The 22109-nt window shown below is 43.6% G+C and overlaps 1 protein-coding gene across 1 annotated transcript in view; it reads right to left on the bottom strand.

The window, feature by feature from the left end:
- The window catches only part of FGF9 (fibroblast growth factor 9), a 33983-nt gene extending 12491 nt beyond the window's left edge, over nt 1-21492 (bottom strand). The window contains exons 1-2 of the mRNA XM_037154824.2: nt 20406-21492; nt 10811-10914 (exon numbers count right to left, since the gene is read on the bottom strand). Coding sequence (XP_037010719.1) covers nt 10811-10914; nt 20406-20682 — 381 coding nt within the window. The 5' untranslated portion in view covers nt 20683-21492. The remainder of the gene's footprint in view (nt 1-10810; nt 10915-20405) is intronic.
- Nucleotides 21493-22109: the final 617 nt, after the last annotated feature.

Below are 22109 nucleotides of genomic sequence, written 5' to 3'. Positions count from 1 at the left end.
GAAAGAAGAGCCACCCATAACAATTCTAGGACACGTTGAAGAGGAAATAGAAAAATAAACTGCAGTGGAATTGATAAACAGGGAAAATGCCCAAATAAAATGTACTGTATCAGTTATCCACTGGTGGGGCAGCCAATCGGAAATGTAGCCAAGGAATGAGGTTGCTACTTCAGGGAACAGAAGGACAAGGAAGAAGATATGACTCTGGTACTAGGTACCCCTTCTCTTTCCTCCCTGGGAGACCATTAGTGCTGTCCCCTCCTGGGATGTGTCTTGTCTACCACTGCTTTTCATTTGGGACTTGCCATTGTCCTCTTCCAACATGGCCCATTAATGAATGTGTGCCTAAAAACAAACCCTACCTCGTGCTACCTACAAGGATTTACTTGAAAGAAACACAAAATCCTGTAAGAAAACAAAAAGTTAGCAATGTCACAGAGTTCTCAAGATGGAGAGAAAGCTGGAAATATATACAAGGCATATAAAATGTAACTCCAAAGATACCAAAACTCTTGAATTTTTTAAGCACCCTCAGCCAATACTCAAGGCCTCTCTGCACCTCCATCTGCCCAACACCCACAGAGAAATCCTAATGAAATCACAGGTAGATGAAGTTTGTCTCTAACATCCACTCTGTGGATCCCCAACTCCTAAATTCCAACTGTATTTGGTCAGCTCAGAATTGTCTGGAACCAAACACTTCCTCCCAACTCCCAAAGTGTGATATGTAAATGACCCTGCTCTCTTAGAAAGTGATAAGGGCTGTCCTTCCCTTCTTCTATGCAACAGTGTCTAATTCTCTCAGGGCCCCTCTCTCGACTACAGCATGATAGCCCACTTCCAATATTAATTAGGGCTGACAGCATTGACTAGTAATTCTCTCCTCCAAGGCACAAAACTCATATGGTGACATAAGCCTTTTTAAAAATGGCTTTAACCTTGAAAAACCAATGCTGATGGTGGACATTTCAGGTGCTGTGACAGTCTAGTGAGTTCACTAACATTTTAATATCAATAATAATAATCAATAATCATGATGACCATAATCACCAGGAGCAGCATCATAAAGTAAATTAAATCCCCCAAAATACATTTCTTTAACTTACTAAAATAATATTGAGCTGCATATGAGAATAAAGTATACAAAATTAATCTTGCCAAGACAATGGAGACAATCTAAGTGTCCATGAATAGATGACTGAATAAAGAAGATGTGGTACATATACACAATGGAATATTACTCAGCCATAAGAAAGGATGAAATATTGCCATTTGTGACAATATGCATGGATCTTGAGAATATCACACTGAGTAAGTCAGACTGAAAAGGGCAAGCAAAATATGATTTCACTCATATGTAGGATATTAAATAGAAAGAAACAAATGAACAAACTCACAGACACAGACAACAGTATGGTGGTTACCAGAGGGAAAGAGGGTTGGGGTAGATAATGAAGGGTAAAGGAATCAAATATATGATAATGGAAGGAGACTAGATTTGGGGCAATGTCCCACAATGCAATATACAGAAGATGTACTATAGAATTATACACCTGAACTTATATAATGTTATTAACCAATGTCACCTCAATAAATGTAATCTAAAATAAATAAATGAAATAAATATTTATAAATAAGGCTGTATGGTTAACACTTTGAAATATAGTTCAAGGGATGACATATGTTGACCTGAAGAAAACTTTTTATTTTTGTAGACTATGTCATAAATCTTTATCTCAGAATTGAAACTGGAAAGGAACATAATTTCTGTGCCTCTCCCACCCAGAACAGAGTCTCAGAGGATGCACAGGACAGCTTTCCCATCATTGCCATAGTCGCCCAGGAGGAACACCTAGGGAAAAGCTGGTACTGAGCAGGTACTGAAGAGCCACAGTGAGCCAAGCCCCATGCTAGTCAATTTATAGATACCATAGTCTCTATCCTCACAGCAATGCTGCAATGTGGCTTCATGAGCCCTGTCTCATCATCATAGGTTAGCAAATTTGAGTAGGCTGTCTGAGTTTGCACAACTAGTGGGTGACAGGGCTAGGATTTTGAGCCTTGTGTTCCTACCACTCACACTATAACTCTATGTTCAACCACCACTGAATGCAAATATGGGCTTGACTACTGCATCAAAACAGAGCAAACTAAAAATCAATTTAAAGGGTAGAGAGGAAAAAACAATACAAATCAGAAGAATATTCTCAGAAACACAGTGATTCATATGGGAAATAGATGGAGGGAGGGAAAGGAAGGGAAGGGAAGGGGAAGAGGAAGAGAAAGAGGAAGAAGATGGGGAAGAAAGAAAAGGAAAGGACAGGACCAGGAGAATAGAAAGAAACCTAAAACTGAAAGTGAACAGTAATTATGTGATAATGTACAGTGCAATGTGGCAGCTCGAAAGGCAAAAATCGCTCCATGCAACAAGATAAACACAGGGTGCCCCATAGGCACAAAGATGTCTTTGGCATGACCGTGGCAAGTCTGTTCTTGGAATACTGCATTGAGCTTTGAGCACTTCATCACAAAGGAAAGGCAAATCACAATGGAGATTTCAATGGAGAATTACAATAGCACAAATAAGAGATTAAGAAAGGAGGGGATCAACTTATGTCAGAATTTAAAGCATTTATAGAGAGGGTAAAGGAAGACAGCTCTGTGCCTGTCTCTCCCACTTAATGCTGTAACCCTGTAGTCCTTGGGGGGGCCCGCAACAACAAGCATGTCATGAATACAGATGGTTTTTCTCAGCACCTGTCAGCTTGCTGCTGAGGACACAGACTGACTGACACAAGATAATGTCTTTGCACGAGTACAAGTTGGTCCCTGACATTGTGGGACATGGGGATGAGGTGGCCAGGCCACTGCAGAAGCTGCCCCCAGAGCAGTTACTCCCACTTTGCTCCACTGAGGCTCAAGGGCACCTCCCAGGCCAGGACACAGCAACTTAGCAGTACCATCCCTGATGGCAAGCAATAATGACAAGGGAGGATCCTCTGACTGTCAGCAGGGTAGACTCCAGTAGCAGCTTGGATATATAGAAGCAGAGACAGGACCATGGCAGGAGGGTGGAAGTAAAGAAAACAGATTCAGAAGACATCTAGCAGCCTATGTTTCCAAACCCTGCAGCAAATCTGCTTTCTCTGCTGAGAATACCGACCTATTTTTCTACATCTCCTCTGTGAATAATCCTGATATTTTCTTCCACCTCTAGAACTAAGCTCCCTCCTCCAAGCTCTCCAAGTCCCTTTCTGTATATAATAATCCTATTATAATAGTTATCATACCAAATTATAATACTTGGTTTGCATATCTGTCTCCTCAACAAAGTTGCAAGTTCTTCTTGAATCATTCTAGGATCAAGGTAGAATTTGCACCTGTAGGCATGGTCAATTCCCATTATCATGGTAGTTCCATTCAATAAAGTCCTCATGAACAATGAATTAGAGAATACCAAACCACTGCCCCTGAGGAAAACACAGTGTTATGTTCCTGCCAGCCTCTGGCCATTACATTTTTGTCCAATAATCAATATATAACTCTGGTTTACATGTGTTTCTGTTTAAGTTAATGTTGTTGATTCATTAACAATAAAGTCACAGCCAATAGCACTGAAATGTGCCTGAATGAAGCTAGTCTAACGTATGTATTTGCTCCATAAGACATCACAGCCTCCTTGCTCTCAGGAACACCACACATCCTGCACAATTCTTGGGGGCATCTTAAACCACAAAACCAACAACAACAACACAAAAATGTTAAAAATGTGGTGCTAACTAGATCCTGAAAAGGACACCTGCCTACCTGTTGAGAGCTAGAACAATAAGGCAAGAGGCTGCCTTGATGGACCTCAGCTAGGAGGAGGGTACCCACCAGGCAACTCATTCTTTGCTTCTCTGCTCAGGTTTGAAAATGAGCACAAAAGTGCCACAAGAAATAATTTTAGGGTTACTGGCAAATTTTAGCAAGTAGAGAAACTGGCAAATACACAATCTATAAATAATGAGGATCATCTCTATATCCAGCACCTACTATGTGGCATGTGTTCATAAGAGGTGATATCAACAATGCTTGTGAACTTCATGAAAGAAAGCATGAGCTTGCAAGTGAGTGAATGGAACAGTGAGTGTGAGAGTGAATGGAATATTGACGGAGTGTGTGGGTCAGTGAATAGAAGGCTAGTGGATGAGTGTATGTGCATGCAAGGGAATGAAGAGAATGTGTAACTGAGTGTGCAAGTGAAGGAAGGAGTGAGTGAATGGAATAGTGACTGAAATAGAGCAAAGTGAAGAAAGAATGTGTGAGTGAGCAAGCACATGGGTATGTGAATCAAAGTGTGAATGAGTGAAAGAGTGACTGCTGAGTACATCCTGATTCTGGATCATGCTCATAACAGTATTAATAGGAGGAATTGAGGGGAGGGTCCCCTTAAGAGGTACAGGAAGCTCTGCAATTAAAGGTACACAAAACAGGCATGGTAAGGAGCAGAGCAGGCTCTGTGGGACCTACAGTGTATTCTAAGAAAAGGGGCATCTGCAGAGGTAAAGTGAAGGACAGAAGAGGGAAAGTGGTCCCAGGAGCTCAGGAGCACAGAAGATAAGAAGGGGGAGAAGTGGGGAGCACTAGGAGGCAGGGAGCTGGTGGTCCTTGCATTTGAACTTACAAATTCACTAGATGTTGTGAGTGCAGTGGGGCTCAGGACAGAAAACAGGGGTCTGCACAGACAGTAAACCCGGTAAAGAAAATAATACCTCACAGACATGCTGCTCTTTCCAAATGTATATATGACCTGCTCTGTAACCAATTCACTTAAAAATGTCAATGAATTCACAGGAGTTTATGTCATAAGATATTTTTTCAATCAAAAGACACTTATAAGTACAATGGCTATCATGTGGGACTCCCTGGCACTTTTTATCAAAGAGGAAGCCTTTGAATATGTGACAATATAGTCACATATTCAATATTTATTAATTGACAACAGCATGTAAGACATGGTTTAAGAACCGGCAGTTCCATGGGGAACAAAAGTGACCAAAACCTTACCTTCACAGAACCCACTCTTTCTGAAATGAAATTCTATTAGAACTAGGTGCTCACTGAGATTCCACTGCAAGAACAGTTTCCTAAGTGCCTGACTCAGAGCTTCCCAAAACCCCTTTCTCAGCTCTCCTCATCAGACCTCTCTGGCAGGGTGACTTTGAGCACACAGCAGTGTACACCAGGGAAAATGACAACACCAAGGGCAGGAAGAAAGAAGAAGAGTTGGGATCATGTATAAGAACTGTGCCCACCAGGAAGAACATTCTGCTCCAGGATTTCTGAGCATGAAGAAAGACCATCACTGACGATGTTATGGGGTACCCAGAACATCCTCCTACCACCAAGGGGATGAGAACCATCTACAGAGCTATTAGTTATTAAAACTCAATCCTTTGTAGAGCTTTAAGATATACAGACCTAGATCCTATGACACACTGACCATACAACAAGGTCCACACCCATGTGTTTAATGAATCATAAAAAGAAATCACAATGTTCCATTTATTTCAATCCAATAAGCATTTATTGAGCACCTAGCATGTACAAGGGCCATGGCCATGTTAGCAACATTAGGGAATACAGAAATACAACCACACAGTACATAGAACTACTGTATGAGTAACCATGAAAATATAGGCAGTGCTACAGGGGCCCAAAGGAAAACACCAGAACTGCTAAGCAGAATAACAAAGGTTAAAGTTAGGACCCAAAGCCCTGGCTGGTGTAGCTCAGTGGATTGAGTGTGGGCCTGCGAACCAGACAATTGCGGTTCAATTCCCAGTCAGGGCACATGCCTGGGTTGCAGGCTGGTTCCCTGCAGGCCAGTTCCCAGCAGGGGACACACGAAAGGCAACAATACATTGATGTTTCTCTCCCTCTCTCCTTCCCTTCCCCTCTAGAGATAAATAAATAAAATATTTTTTAAAAAAATAGTTAGGACCCAAGTATGGTGAAGGTTTTGCAGAACAGGCAATATTTTCATTGAATCTTTAAAAAAAAAGAATGCTGCTTCATCAGGTAGAGAAGAGAAAGGCACACTGGAGAAAGGGGTTAACTTGACCACACATACAAATCAGACAGAAGAGCAAGTACACAACTCAAATTCCACAGGGAAAGAGGGTTAAAGATGGAACTCGCACAGTGTCTGCGACAGTATTGATGGTGTCACCAAAGAATGAGGGCCCTATGGTCAAGATAGAGGCATAGGTAGACAGGCTTTGCCTCTTTGTGCAACCACAAAAAGAATTACAACTAAGTCTCAAAACAAGTAACAGCCAGAAGTACCAGAAAATTGAACTATATGGAAGTTGTGCAACCAAGGACTTAAAGAAGCCACATTCACCCAGACAGGTAGGAGGGGTGAAAACAGGAAGCCAGGGTGGAAAAGTGAGGAGACACAGTGTGGCAAAGAGAGGCAGTGGTGGTGGCAGAACTGGCATGGGCAGTCCCACATTCATGTTTGGTGGATAAAAATTGGGAGGGATACCTTGGGAGCAAGTGATCCCAGCCACAAGCCAGATCACACAGCCCAGGGTCTGGGAAGATAAATCCCCATAACTTCTGGCTGTAAAAACCACTGGAGGTCAGAGCAGAAGAAACTGCCAAATTTTCAGTATACTTCCCTTAAAGGGCCCACACAGTCTTAAAACATACACAAACCCACCCACTCTGGGATTCAACATCAGGGATACAGCTGGCAGGGCACCAGTTGCATTCAGGGAATGGGTGAAGTGACTAGAAATAGGGCACATGCCTGGCAAACCCCCCGAAGCCAGGCAGTAGCACAGTCCCTTCTCTGAGCTGTCTCCCTACACAGAGTGGTGAAACAGGTTGCCCCACCCTGGAGATTACGTAAGGCTCCATCCCACACAATTTACAGGTGCCTTTTACAGGGAGTCAAAGCAGCTCTACCTAATACACAGGAACAAATACAGGGAGGCTGCCAAATTGGCAAGACAAAGAAATATGACCCAAATGAAAGAAAAGAAAAAAAACAACTAAGAACTAAACAAAACAGAGATAGCCAACCTATCAGATACAGAATTCAAAACAGTGGTGATCAAGATGCTCTGGCAACTCAATGAGTGTGGCAAAAACATAAAGGAAGAAATGAAGGCTGTGCTAAGTGAAATAAAGAAAAGTCCAAAAGAAAACAACAGTGAAGGGAAGGAAGCCAAGATTCAAATCAATGATTTGGAATGTAAGAAAGAAAAAAACATTCAGCCAGAGCAGAAAAAAAGAAACAAGAATTCAAAAAAAAAAAAAAATGAGGAGAGGCTTAGGAACCTCCGGAACATCTCCAAACATGCCAACATCCAAATCATAGGGGTGCCAGAAGGAGAAGAAAAAGAGCAAGAAATTGAAAATTTATTTGGAAAAATAATGAAAGAAAACTTCCCTAATTTGGTGAATGAAAGAGACATACAAGTCCAGGAAACACAGGGAGTCCCAGAAAAATAAGACCCAAAGAGGACCACACCAAGACACATCATAATAAAAGTGCCAAAGGTTAAAGATAAAGACAGAATCTTAAAAGTAGCAAGAGAAAACCAGAGAGTTACCTACAAAGGAGCTCCCCTGAGACTATCAGCAGAGTTCTCTAAAGAAACTTTGCAGGCAACAAATATTCCAGATGGTAAAAAGCAAGGACCTACAACCTAGATTACACTATCCAACAAAGCTATTGTTTAGAATGAAAGGGCTGATAAAGTGCTTCCCAGATAATGTAAAGCTAAAGGAGTTCATCATCACCAAGCCATTATTACATGAAACATTAAAGGGGCTTTTTTTTTTTAAAGATCAAAACTATACACATTAAGAAAGCAAAAATTTACAACTATCCACAATTGAATCTAAAAACAAAGTAAACAGCCAAAGCAGGGCATTTGGAGGGTTATCAGCTGGAAGGGGAAGGGGGAGAATGGAGACAAAAATGCAGGGATTAAAAAGCATAATTGGTAGGTATAAAATAGACAGGGGGAGGTTAATAATAGTAGAGGAAGTGGAGCAGCCAAAGAACCTATATGTACAACCCATGGACATGATGAACTAAGAGGGAGCACTGCTGTAGGAAGGGGGCTACCAGGTGGAGGAGGGCAAGGGGGAAAAATTGAGACAACTGTAATAGCATAATCAATAAAATATACTTAAAATAGAAATTGAAAAAAAGAATGTGGGCACTGGACTTCAAAGGCAAGCATGAGAAGGGGTCTGAGCTGAGGACACTCATCTCTGGGTTGTGGAGGTAATTCTCCCTTGGTGTGGGGAATGAATTGGAAATGGGAGAGGCAGCACACACTAAACCACTTAAAATATTTTTCCAGAAAAGAAGCACAGTATAAAAATGCCTTCCTTGTCACACTTTCCTCCAAGCAGCATCCAAACCAGGGGACACTTGTGAGAAGGCATGCATTTCTCAAGCACAGAAGGAAGACAAGCATTTTTTGCCTTTTCTCAGGTTGTCCCCTTTGCTGTAATAGGACTGTCAGCTAGCCCTGTGGCCGTGTGGACACATTGCTATCAGGCAGTGGAGGTAAGAAGTCAACTCCTAGCCCCAACCTCTGTAGGCTCCAAAAACCCTAAATACAGCTTATAGGAATCACAGAAAACCTGCCACAATGGGATTCTCCAACTTTCTGCCCCTGGCCACCTTTTCAGATACTTATGTCACTGGTATTCACTGAGGGCCTGAGCCCTTACTCTGTCCCCAGCCTGTGCTACAGATGGAGCCACACAGGCAGGAGGTCAGCTGGATAAAAGGAGAGATGGGTAAGGTGGCCACTGAAAGAATCCAGAAGGAGAGACAAAGGATGAGCCAGGACAACAAATGTGAGGCCCCTGTGCTGAACACAAAGTTTCATCTGCTCCTTGTCAACCAGCAAACTGCGGGGGTTGTCACACAGTCATGCGGTCACACAGTTACAGAGCCATTTCATCTAAAAGACGGGTCATCTTTCTAAGCGGCAGGTTCTTGAAGTGTGCAAGGTGGTTGGTCCCCAGAGAAGGGGACAAATAGTCCAGTTTCTATTTGTGTTGACTCAGTCATTGCATCCTTGAAAAATGTTTACCTTAATATATGTTTATAAGCTAACACCTATCAACTATATACAATTTTAAAGTAATTTAATATGCATTGTTGAAATCCATACTCAAAAACACTTTTGGTGGTGGAATATAATTTCAGAACTTCGGAGATTATTATGATAAACCATAGTCTCTGACGCCAAAGGAGGTCAGATTATATCCTACACACAAAAAACATTTTATTGAGTTCAACTGTGCCTGACTTAAATCCGTATTATATGCTTAAAGGTGAAAAAAATAAAGGTGGGGACAAAAGGAGAATTATAACTTTATATTTAAAAATTGAAAAGCTACCTTAAATCTTGTATGTTTGCACTTAAAATGTTCACAAAAATAATTTAGGAGATAAATAACTTTATCAAAACCAAGAACTGTATTTAAATAGTTGAACTCAATCCTGTACTTTAAAACATATTTTAAAATAATCTATTCTCTCAAGAAAGAACTTTTTAAAATAACTTATCTTTCCAACAAAATCAACCAACCCTGATTCAAATTTCACCAAGGCAGGAAAACCATCCTTGAGTCATTAAAATGGTGTGTGCTATATTCAAATTAAACAGACCATAATTTATTGTCATCTGGAGTTTTTGAGTGAAAATTTTATACTATTTCCAAGCCCTACACACACACACACACACACACACACACTTACTAGTATGTAGATAGGAAAGGAGCTCTTTATACAAAATTTCTCCTGATTGTACATGCATATGCCCTTCAGTCCTGTTGATGGAGATCTCCAGATTTTCTCCCACCCTGAGCCTCTTTTAATTTCCAACTTTTTGTAGATTCTAATCCAAGTTCTCCTATGGCAGAGAATGTGGATTAAATTCCCATGTGATCATAATGGGAATGAAAAACTAAAGGTTGATGTCTTTATAAGTTTTGCATTGAAAACTCAAGTTAGTGTATAGTGATTAATAATCTATTATTCATACTCATATGCTCAGCAAAAATGTTTTAAATACCCACTGTGTACCATGCAATGTGTTTTGTAAACTGTGCTAGCACCACTAAAAAGACACAAAGCTGTAAAGTCAGTCTTTCTTCTTAAAGCAGAAGCAGGTACTCTTGTCTCATCCACTGATGTCCCTGAGCACCTAGAACAGTGCCTGGAACCTGCTCAGTACCATAAATACTTCACTGCCTCCTATTGGCAGCTCACAACCATTGGAGATGAGAAGTGAGAGACAAAAACAAGAAACTCAGTATTTGTAAGTAATTATATTTATATTCTCCATATACAAAATCTGACAATAACTTCCATTTCCCTTCTGTCTCCATAATGAAAATCTCATGTAGCTCAGGGAAAGCCCTGCATGTTCTATTTTTAGTTTTAAACAATGATTAGCAAAGTTTGGGAGAAGATAATTTTAACTCATTTTGAAAATAACTCCCATTCAATACAAGAAGATGAGATTTTTCACATGCAGACTTTTTATGTACTTGATAATGGAAATGGTTTGGCATATGAATAAAGCACTTTCTTAGAAACTTTGCTGTAGTAAAAATCTGGGGCTGATGTTTATTAATAAAAATGAAATGTTTTGCCTCAAAAAAGTAAAAGCTCCTACTCTCCTTCCCAACAGACTAGATTTCATCTAGGCTATAACAATCCAGAGAAAGTACATTCAAGCCAGCATGAAACAAAGGTTCTGAAGTCTCTCACAGTACTTACTGATCCATACAGCTCCCCCTTCTCATTCATGCCAAGGTAGAGTCCACTGTCCACACCTCGAATGCTGACAAGGCCCACGGCTATACTGATAAATTCCAGAATGCCTACAAGACAAAGGGTAAAAGACCAAGGACAAGTTAGAGTACAGAGGATTTTAGAGTCTCAGTGTCACTAGAAGTTTCAAAGAGGACTGAGCCTAACTCCCAAATAGGGATAATCTCACACTCCTTGAGGAAGTGTCTTCTCTTAAAACCACTGCCTAGCCCTGGCTGGGTTGCTAAATTGGTTGCAGCGTCATCCTGTGCACCAGAAGGTTGTGGGTTCAGTCCCTGGTCAGGGTGCAACAGGAGGCAACCAATCTCTCTCTCGCCCTCTCTCTCTGCTCTTCATTTCTCTCTCTCTCTCTCAATAAACATACCCTTGAGTGAGGATTAAAAGAATTGCCTAAAAGAATTGACTTCTACAATAATGATACAATAATACTTATCAACATGATATATAACATTTTTAAAAGAATTGACTAAGAGAATTGACTTCTACAATAATATGATACAATAATACTTACCAACATGATGTATAACATTTTAAAAATAAAAAGCTAGTATTTATGTAGATATGATGAGAATGATATGACATAAACCAGTGTATGTATTCTAATGAATCTAAAAGGTATAACTGAAGAGAAGAGCATCCAGTTTTACTTACAGTTGATAAATGTGAAATTAAGCATTTGTGTATGGGCATAGATCAGAAAAAATATATTTAAAACTTTTTTTTATATTTTATTTATTTACTTTTAGAGAGAGGGGAAGGGAAGGAGAAAGAGTGGGAGAGAAACATCAATGTGTGGTTGCCTCTCGTGAGTCCCCTGCTGGGAACTGGCCTGCAACCCAGGCATGTGCCCTGACTGGGAATCGAACCGCAATACTCTGGTTCGCAGGCCCGCGCTCAATCCACTGAGCTACGCCAGCCAGGGCAGAAAAAATATATATTTAGAGAATAGTCTTATGTACCTCAAAATGAGGATGAGGTGCTAACTTAATTGGTTTATAGACAAAGTTATTCAGCTCTCCACTGTATATTGTGCTCCATCTAGAACACTAAGCTAGCCTACACCCATCCCAAATATTTCTGCTTAAACAAAATATTTATGTTTGCTGTAGTTATCTTAGCCTAACAGTATGTTAAGCAATTAAGATAGCTGGAACGCTCTGGAAAAAATGAAGGTTTCAAAAACACTCCTGATTTAAAATAGGCACGGAATACTATATCTCAAAAACAAATTAACATAATGACCTTCGTTTATTTCCATCTTTCTACTTACTTACCTCACTAAGAATAAAAACACTAAGCTATGCATAAATCCAGAATTTTATGGCCATACAACAGCAACTTCAATTTTTCTAACTATATTGTTGTTTTCACATGATTACCCAATAGGATATTTGGGTCAATGCTAATATTACTTGCACTTAGCCATTTTCTCAATTGTGTTATAAAGTGCTAGACTTTGTAAAAACCTTGCATTAATGCATAATAAATACTGAGTTTTTAAAATCTTCAAATATCAAAAAATTTACTTACATTTTATTTTTTAATATAAACATTTTCTTTTTATGTAATCTTTTTTATTTTTTTAAATTTAATTGTTGTTCAAGTACAGTTTTCTGTCTTTTACTCCCATCCCAAACCATCCCCCTAATGCTCCCCACCTCCCTCCCACTTCCACCCCCCTTAGTTTTTGTCCATGTGCCCTTTATACTTGCTCCTGTAAACCCTTCCCCTTTTTCCTCTAAAACTCCCTCCCCTCTCCCCTCTGGTCACTGTCAGCCTATTCTCTATTTCAGTGTCTTTGGTTATATTTTACTTGCTTGTTTGTTTTGTTGTTTAGCTTCCTGTTAAAGGTGAGATCATATGGTATTTGTCTTTCACCACCTGGCTTATTTCACTCAGCACAATGCTTTCCAGTTCCATCCATGCTGTTGCAAAGGGTAGGAGATCCTTCCTTCTTTCTGCTGCATAGAATTCCATTGTGTAAATGTACCATAGTTTTCTGATCCATTCATTTACTGATGGGCATCTAGGTTGCTTCCAACACTTGGCTATTGTAAATTGTGCTACTATGAACACTGGGGTGCATATATTTTAGAGTTTGGAAAAAAACTAAGAAAAACATTGGCCTATAGTTAGTCTCATGTGACTAATAAAGAAGCACTTACATGGATTTTTTTAAACAGTTAATTTTTCAACTCTCACAAATAGACTGTGCTGCAATGACAAGAAGACATGACAAATACATGGTGACAGGAAAGAACTAGACTTTGGGTGGGAGCACACAGTGGAGTATACAGATGGTATGTTACAGAATTGTGCACCCAACATCAATATAAAGTTATTAACCAATGTCACCCCAAGAAATTCAATTTAAAAGCAAAATACATGAACTATATAAATAAAATAAAGGGTTCCAAGGCAATGTGAAAGACGAGAGGTGTTTCTTATAAAGGGGCATTCCTAATGGTTTTATACACACAAAATGCAACAAATATCTTGTGTTTACAACTCAGAGAATATCTATCTGGACCAGAAAAATTAATTATTTTTACAGAATGTGAAATACTACATGAAAAAATAGAAAGAGAAATTACAAATTACATTTTGGATCTCATACTCTGTGACTCTATAATGGAAGATACACCAAAAATAAGCAAGTTTATTTATGGTTTTTCCTACCTCACAAAGCTAATGGAAAGATAAACAAGGCAATATTCCCATGAGAGTCATTTCACCCTTATTGATGCAACCAAGCCTGTTTCATTGTACTATTTCTAACTGTTATGGTTGAAAATTATTACAATTTTGGCATTTAATTACTACTAGGAGTCACATACATGTGAATCTCTCCTTAGCTACCTGAAAACACAGCACAATTAGGCCACAGTTAACCTGAAATTAGTGTCAGAAATTCATTAGTGTCTAACTGTCATCATATAATGAGAGACAGGAAACGTTTTGTCCCCTTGGAGGTCTGACCAATTAGGTAAACCATGTCTTCAGGGAAAGGTTTAATCATAAGAAAAAAATACTTGTATCCTCTAAATGGATATATGGTGAGCTTTCTTCTTTCCCTAGTCAAGATGCAGCTCTGAGAACTAATAATAAATATTGGCCAATGGTGAGCATCAGGCCCAAGAAGAAATAGGACATATGCAACCCAACAAATCCACATGACTGGATGGTATGCAGAACATCAAGAAGGTTGACAATCTCATAGCTCGAACACTTGAGAATTTAATCTGTGCCGAATGAGATGCTTTCTCTCATTCAGTCCTCAGAACAATCCTAGTCATTACAATATTTTAATCTTCAATTTACAAATGGGGAGAGTGAGGTTTAAGGATATTAAATAGCTTGCCACCGAGCAACCAGACTCCAAATGCCATCTCCTTTTTTATTGCACACATCTTATCATTGGTCCCCCCTTTTCTTCACAAATTCATGATTTATATGCCATTTATGTATAGTTATCCCATGACTATTGACTAGAAGATGTTGCCTAGGTCAGACTCCACAGATCCCACGGGCAGGACTAGAAGCAGCAGAGGAAATGAGGACAGGCAAGGCACTGGGACTCCACTCCCTCCTCATGCAGACATTGGGAAGGCAGGCATATCTTGTGTGTGTGGACTATTTACGTAAATCATTTATGTGCACATAGCACAGATCTTCTTCTGTTAAAGAATGTAAGTTCTGAAATTATTATTATATACTTTGGAAATAAAAGTGTTCAGATATCTATCTTGTTGCTTTTCTTAAATCAAGATAGCTGTAATTTATTGCAGTGACTTATTCAATCTACAAATTATAAATGACTATTGTAAGCCAAGCATCAGGCCATTTGTTGAGTATATAAGGATAAATAAGATATAATCTAGGCCCTATAACCTCAAAGCTCTCCCCATCTAGTGGAAGGACAAATAAACAGATGAATATGATAGCAATGTGGTGAATGCAGTGAGAGGAAGCCAATTAGGGAACAGTCAGTGTCCACAGATGGGCTTGGGAAGTAGAGTCAGAGGGGTTTCCTAAAAGTACCTGGGACAAGCCTCCAAGGGGCTCACATTTAACCCCAGGTGGAAAAGATTTCATCACCTCAAACACCATCCATATTTCTGAAGCTCCTTGAAAAGTAAAGACTGCAAAAGAACAGCCCAGCCCTGGCCAGACAACTCAGCTGATTGGAGTATTGTCAGGTACACCATCAGGTTGTGGGTTTGATCCCAGGCCAGGGTGCATACAGAAGGCAACTGATTGATGTGTTTCTCTCTCTCTCTCTCTCTCTCTCTCTCTCTCTCTCTCTCTGTGCATATACTCAGGTGAAGATTATTTAAAAATAAAAGAATAGTCCAGCTTCTCATGAGGTTGTCTCAGTGAGCTGACACCAACTGTAACACCAAAATGTTTGAGTCATGGCCATGCTCCCAAGTCAGAAAAACCTGGCAAACTGTCAATTCACCACAAACATACACACGGACCTGGGCCAGGCTGAAATACTTACCATCTTGTCCCCAGTGAGCTCTATAACCTCAACCAGGTCAACTCCTGTCTCTTGGCCTGAGCCAGAGCCACGCCTATGGTTCCAACCCTGCTCATTTGAGTATGGCCTACCCCCAACTTCTCTGTCGATATGAGTGTGCAGCACAAAGGAAGCCCAGGAGAAGACTTTTGTGTAGAAACATTTAAATGCTTAAGGATCAACGAGAGTGGAGGAAAAGAAGGAAAGAGCTAGAAAGAAGGGAGGGAGGGAATGGTGGAACTGTGCCTAAAATTAAAACTGTGACCCTTACATGTGTACCATGGCTGTCTCTCCTTTTAGGCAGATACAATCTAGACACCCTCAAGTAATGGGTATTGATGGAGGTACTTGGGAAACACAGGGTCCATGTCTAGTGTTATTTGGCAATTCCCTTTCACAGTAGCCACCAATTCCCAGTGAGGATGAGCTCAGTGAGCTCCAGAGGGTCTTAGGCTGTCCAAGGTCATCCTTGGTACACAAGAGGCCGGGTCAGTTCCTGGGACCCCTTCAGGGAAAAAAACCACACCAGACCCTTATCCTTGCTCCAGATTCAGCAGGTAATAGTGATGATCCCCAGAGCTCTGTTCAAATGGACAATCAACCCAAAGCTGGCTCAGCTCCCAAGAGCCCCCTTTATTGGGCCTCATCTCCAAGGCCATAACAAGGCCAGACCTGGGAAGTGGAAGGGTGAGCAGAGGCAGCTCCACTCTGGCCCATGTTAAACAGCTCTGTAGCCTAAAATCCCCCAACACTTTACAGAGCTGCGTTCTTTAGAGGACAAGAATGTATGCAGACAGTGGATAGAGGCATAACATTGGAGGCATAATCAGTGAAGACAGATTACAACCCCCTCCTCAGAACTACAGAATTTCTTGCTCAGTCAGCAACCCCACACCACAGCTACCCAGTCAGTCATCTCAGGGCCTGCATCCCAGAAAGTCCAGTGAGCAGCAACTTGAGCAAATCTCAGGGTTACTTAAGAAATAACTACCTGAATGGTAGTTATAGCCCCGCCATTTTTCAAGACTCTGGGCCAACCCTGAAAACAGCTCCTTAAATGGGCAGTCTTTACCTTAGTGAGATGCTGAAGAGCCAGACACAGAGAATTTTTTAAAGTGCAAAAAACTCTGAAAATAAGATTGCTTTAACCTCTTTTTTTTTTAAATCATGCTATCGTGTTTCTCCCCTCTCACACAATTTCCACCTGACATCTGGACCCTTTGAAGTGCAGCCCCAGTTCAGGTGCTCTTCTGGGGTCCTTGCAGGGCCACCATGCCAGGCCACAAGGCACAGCCAGAAAAGCAGGCCATCTGTCCACCAAGGAAGGCCAGGGTCAACAGCTCAGGCTTCCTTCCCTGTGAAAGTAAAATAGAGGATCAGGCCCAACACTCACTTTTCCTTCTTCTACATGACCACTGTCTCAATTGATGTTCTTCTGTTCACTTTTGTCTGCATAGCAAGTGTTTTAAAGAGCAAAAAAGGTAGGAAATGAAATGTCTGCCTCGCCCAGCCTGCACCCTAGAGACATAATCTCCAATTCCTTATCTCCACACCAACACCCCCAAAAGAAAAATACAAGGCTCCCTCAAGGTCCCTCGTATGTTGTCACCTCAGTAGCTTCTGCCAGGACGATAGTAAGATTCCCCCCTTTCCCCCCCCACCGTGTCCCCTGCACTGCTGCTGCTGTGTCACTGTCAGGATTGCCCAAAGCCTCAGTCACCTGAGGTGGTGGGGGAGGTCATTTTCCAGCATGTTTCCTTCTGCCGGTTCACTCCAGGTGGAAGATGCACCTTCTGTATCAAAGTGTAAACCAGCCCACCCCTGCCCCCCAGCTACTCTTTCCTAAGATAATAGGAGAAGACACTGAGGGTAAGAGCGTTGTCCGCAGAGGGGAGTCTGGAGAAGGAGCACAGAGGCGTGGGCGCTAGATGCCAGGTGTGATTCGCTGCCGCAGCTTCCTCACTCCGCCAATGCTGGGTCCTAAGACACTGGACTCCTCTGGGCGAGGCTGCACAGCAAGAACAGGAGGCAACACGCTGCAAAGGCTAATAATATTGGTACCTTGCCATACTGGGAGCAGCCGGTGACTGCCGCACTGCTGTCACCCTGGGAGGCCAGTCTCACTGCAACCAGATGAAAGACTTAAATAATTCTTCCCTACCCTCACTGTGCACAGCCACCCATTCGACTTCCTCCAAGCCACAGAGAGCAGCACTGCTGAGTTGAGCTGCGGGAGCTCCCTTTGCCCGCCCACCAGCTCTTGCTGACCCTCCAGCTCGGAGTGACGAGAGCCTATGCTCCCAACTCTCCCACACAATACCCCTGCCAACCAGGCAAGTCTAAACAGTAGAGATGTCATTTCCTTGGCGACACTTTTCTCCAACACCCAGTGTGGGGTAGGGGTGGGGCTGGGGGGAGTGACAAGGTCTAGTTTTCTGTTGTTATTTTAAGTTCTTTATTCAGTCACTGTACCAGCTGTCCTTGTCTGCAGACCCCAGGAAGCACTTCTTGGGTCCTCCCCAACCTTGTGGCCCCCACCTTCCCTTGCATCCTCCTCTCCCAGTGGCAGTTAATAGATTTCGAGTGGTTCGAATGCATGTAGCAAATGTCCTACCCTAAAAGTGACTGCAGTAAAATAGTAACACAAAGCTTGGGGCATGGGAACCCCACTGGCACATCCCATAATCTTTCTGCACGGGGCCCAGTCTTGCTGCACAGTGGTTCTGAGGGTCCTTCAAAGACCGGGCTCAGCCAGTTCACACAATGCACTCGTCCCTGCCTTGCCCGGTGTGCCTCGTGGTGCCCTGGGCTCCCCAGAGCTGGAAAGCAGCCGCGAGCCAACACTGTTAAGCTGGGCTCCCGGAAGGGGTTAACAATAGCTCTCCGCTGTTTGGCCCGCCTCTACAAGCCTTTGTCCCCCTACCCACCCCTTCCCCTGGCAGGGCCCCCACCCACCTCCTGGTGCCTCGGAGCCTAGCGACTCTCCGAGCCCTGACTGTGCACTTCCGAAAGAGAAAGAGGGATCTGGGCTAAGACAGGGGAAGTCAGGATCGACCTCCAGCCCATCCTCAATCCTCACCACCGAGTCTCCCTCCACACGGTGCTCGCCTCCAGCAGTCCCACACCGAAAACCGCCAGAGAACAGAGGGGCAGGGCTGTCAGCCCCACAGACACACACACACACACACACACACACACACACACACACAAAGAAAGGAAGGGGTTCAACTTGGGCCAAAAACCTGGTTCCCAAAATTCAGCCTTAAGTACACAAGCCATCGTCTGTGGCCCCCCAGACAAGAGTCCGGAATCCTCCCAGCACTGCAAGGAGCACCGGCAGAGGGGCTGCAGAACATAGAGTGCGTTAGGACCGCGCGGAATTGGGCAGGCGACTGCCAAAAGCACCATAGGATTGGACCGCGAAGCCGGCACCTGCTTGCGGGGAGCTGGAAGACCCAATTCCCCTCGTGGTGCAAAAAGGTGCCCGCCCCCTCCACCTCAGCTCATCCCTGCACCAGCAATCCAACATAGGGCAGCCTCTGCGACCCTGACACTCCAGCTGTCCCACCCACGGCGCCCACCGGCCTTGTCCTGGAACGAGGGCTGGACAAGGTGATAGCCCCTGGAGCGGCCCCAGGGCAGCTCTTGGAAAGTTTGGTCTTTACTGTGCAACCACCAGAGCTGTCCAACTGGGGTGGGGCGGGGGGGGGGGGGGGGGGGCTCTAAGGAATGATTGCAAAGCCAAGGGTTACCTTTCTTTTTTTTTTTTTTTAAGACAGCCAGGAATATTTGCACTAACAGGTTCAGCTTGGGGCTGAGGCTGAGGCTGAGGGGGGGGGCGGGGGTGCAGAGGGAGAAAAAGCGGGGCCAGCCCATCCCAGGCCTGAATCCTGCTCGCCTTTTGGCCTCACCCACTGCCCCCCGAACCAAAAACAGATAGTTTAGATTGTGGTCAACATCTGGCATGAAAGCCTGAGGGAGAAAATCACCGCAGGACTTTGTTTTTTACGACCCACTTTAAGTGTTGTCAGGTGGGTCCACTCAAAAGTTAACTCCTTCCAACAGTCTGGTTGCCCAAAATGGTGCTTTTTATTTCTTTTTTTATTTATTTCTTTTTTGTGTAAGTAAGGGTAAAAACCCAGAGTCCCCAACCTGGACTCTGCTGGATGTTGGGCTCAGGGTGGCCCAGCAAGCATGTGTGTTTAGGCATGAAAGGGGCCGGTCACCAGCCCTCTGTTCTGCAGCCTCCATGCTGAGTCACAAGTACCCTCCTTAGAGGGTGAAATCCTTGGCACTGCTTGCTTTTTAGAATTACCTCGCAGCTTTTCGCAGGCACAGACACTGGAGAGCTACTCTGGAACCCCCCACAGGCTGCACACTATGAAAAATTGCAGTAACTTGATCGCTGGAAGGACAAGTGGCCCCAATGAGCTTACAGACCCTTCCCAAGTCTAATATGTGACTTCAGTCTTCCCAACTGAAAACTACCAGCAAGCACCTCACCCAAGTGGTGCAGACCCTCACGGTGGGAATCAATGTTTCATTTACAATTCAAGCAGAATACCTGATAAGGGAAAGGGGGAAGAGCAAAAAACTTAATTGGGGTACCAGATTATAAAAACCCATGCTTTCAGGAAAATGCATTTTTAAGTTCTCAGTAGTTAATGATTAAAGCTTTAAACGCCTGATATTGGTCCACCAAAACAACAACAAAAAACAATTTCCTAAACCCCATCTTCCCAAGTAACTGATGCAAAAGAACGAGGGACTTGTGTGGTATTTATATACCATGCCTTTCTTTGGGAGTGGGGGGCGGAAAGCCTTTCCGTATAGACTTGCATCAGTGCCAGCCAGCAGCAGAGACCTGCAATTCCGGAGGCTATTTTTTTTTTAAGCTGGCAAGACAGGGGCAGAAAAAGGGAGAGAGCCTTCCCGCACCCCACCCAGCCAACCCCTTCGTGATGGTTATAATCCCGACCTGTCAAGGCGCAGACACGATAGTGTTAATGGTATACCTACCGAATCGGCTGTGGTCTTTCCTGGTTCCCTGGATAGTACCATTGGGGAAGATTTCCAAGTGAAATCCAGTCCTGCAGTAGAGCTGCCTCCGCCTGAGAATCCCCTTTAAATGATCCAAGTCCGTGACTGCTGGCCCCCGAGGAAGCCCCCCTGCTTCGGACTGACCCAGGTGGTCACTTAGCAAGACCGGGCTGTCCACCGGCAACACTGGCACATTCCCAAACGGTACTGCATCCTGCACACCGAAATAGTTCCCAACTTCACCTAAGGGAGCCATCAGAAGGCTGGGCTGCTGGAGCACAGAGATAAACAATAATGATGGTGCCAACCCGGGAGATCTCAGGCGAGGTATATCCAACTCCCCTCCCTTACTGCGGTTGCAGAGGGGGGGAGCGGGGGGGGGGACACGTTGTTTTCTTCAATCCATGAAATGCATAAATAAAAGTAATCTGCCGTTTCACTGACTCAGGGTCAAGGTCAAGCCACTAATAGCCTCAGAAACCAGTGCTGTATATTCACATACTGACATACTGATAAACACATCTATGTATCTCTACGGGTAGATCCCCACTCCTAGCAAGCAGGAAGGTCTGCATCCCAGCCGGCCATCAAAAGGGAAAAAATCCGTAGTTTCTTCATTTGGTTCCAGATCGAAATGACCATAGCAACTTCAATGTCTAGGCGTTGTTATAGGATTTTTAAGATGCAGAGGCTACGTCAGAATCCACGGGTCCTGACTCTGGGGAAGGCATGCGCCGTTTTTACTCTAACCGATTCTGCAGACATCAGCAGGAATCCTTCCAGGGGGAAAAAAATCTCACATTGAAGGCAGCGAAGACTCTCCCCTCCTGCACACCCCTCTAAAGAATCAATAATAGTATGATAAAACAAAAAGAAGAAAACTTTAGATATGTAAACCTGGGATCTAGAATCGTGCGGCAGCTCGGTGGAGGTCCATTGGTTCAGTGCGGGCGGCCGGAGGAGAGCTAGGGAGCTGCGTCCGGAGATCGCGTGCGTCCTAGAGCCGCGAACAGGTGCTGCCGCGAGGGCTCCAGCCTGGTGACTGGCGGAGCGCTAGCCCTGCGCAGCCCCGCCGACTCGCTGAGTGGCGCAGCACCAGCTTTAGCTGGGTTTATGGTAGCGCTGCGCCAGCCACGTGCCCCGCGGTCCTAGCGCCTGCTCTTCCACTGTTCGCTGCGGCAGGCCCAACGCAGCCCACTGGGAGCAACCACCCGGGACCGCCGGGGAATCCCGCACTACAAAGATGCCCAGAGAGTGGTAAAAGATGCAAGCCCTGAGACTCCAAGTTCTCCTACGGAACTGGAGTTGGGACCCAGAAATCTGGTTGGGCGCAGTGATGAAGGTTCAGACTGGAGTGGGAAAATAGTTTTGTATGCATGGACTCTAATGTTCCATGAAAAATACAACTTAGACAGTTGAAGGGAAGGGGGCTGCTTTAATGACATTGAACAGACATGTCAGTTTCTCTTTCATTCCTCTGCCAGGCAAACCGTACTGCAGGTGAAACGGGCTGACGTGACCGCAGCCTCTGTCACACATGCTCACACAGTCGGACACACGCACACATCCAGGTGTGGCCTCCAGATCTGTTCTGGCCAGCTTTTCCCCCCGGCATCTCTTGTGTGCGCTATTCTAGTCCAGCCCGCACTGTTCTGGAGACTGCAGGGAAGGCGGCGGGGGGCG

This window comes from Artibeus jamaicensis, unplaced genomic scaffold (genome assembly GCF_021234435.1).
Source record: "Artibeus jamaicensis isolate MK-2021 breed Jamaican fruit bat unplaced genomic scaffold, CSHL_Jam_final contig_3188, whole genome shotgun sequence".
NCBI lineage: Eukaryota > Metazoa > Chordata > Mammalia > Chiroptera > Phyllostomidae > Artibeus > Artibeus jamaicensis.
Note: the sequence above shows the minus strand (reverse complement) of the source record. Positions and strands in the feature narration are given on the sequence as shown.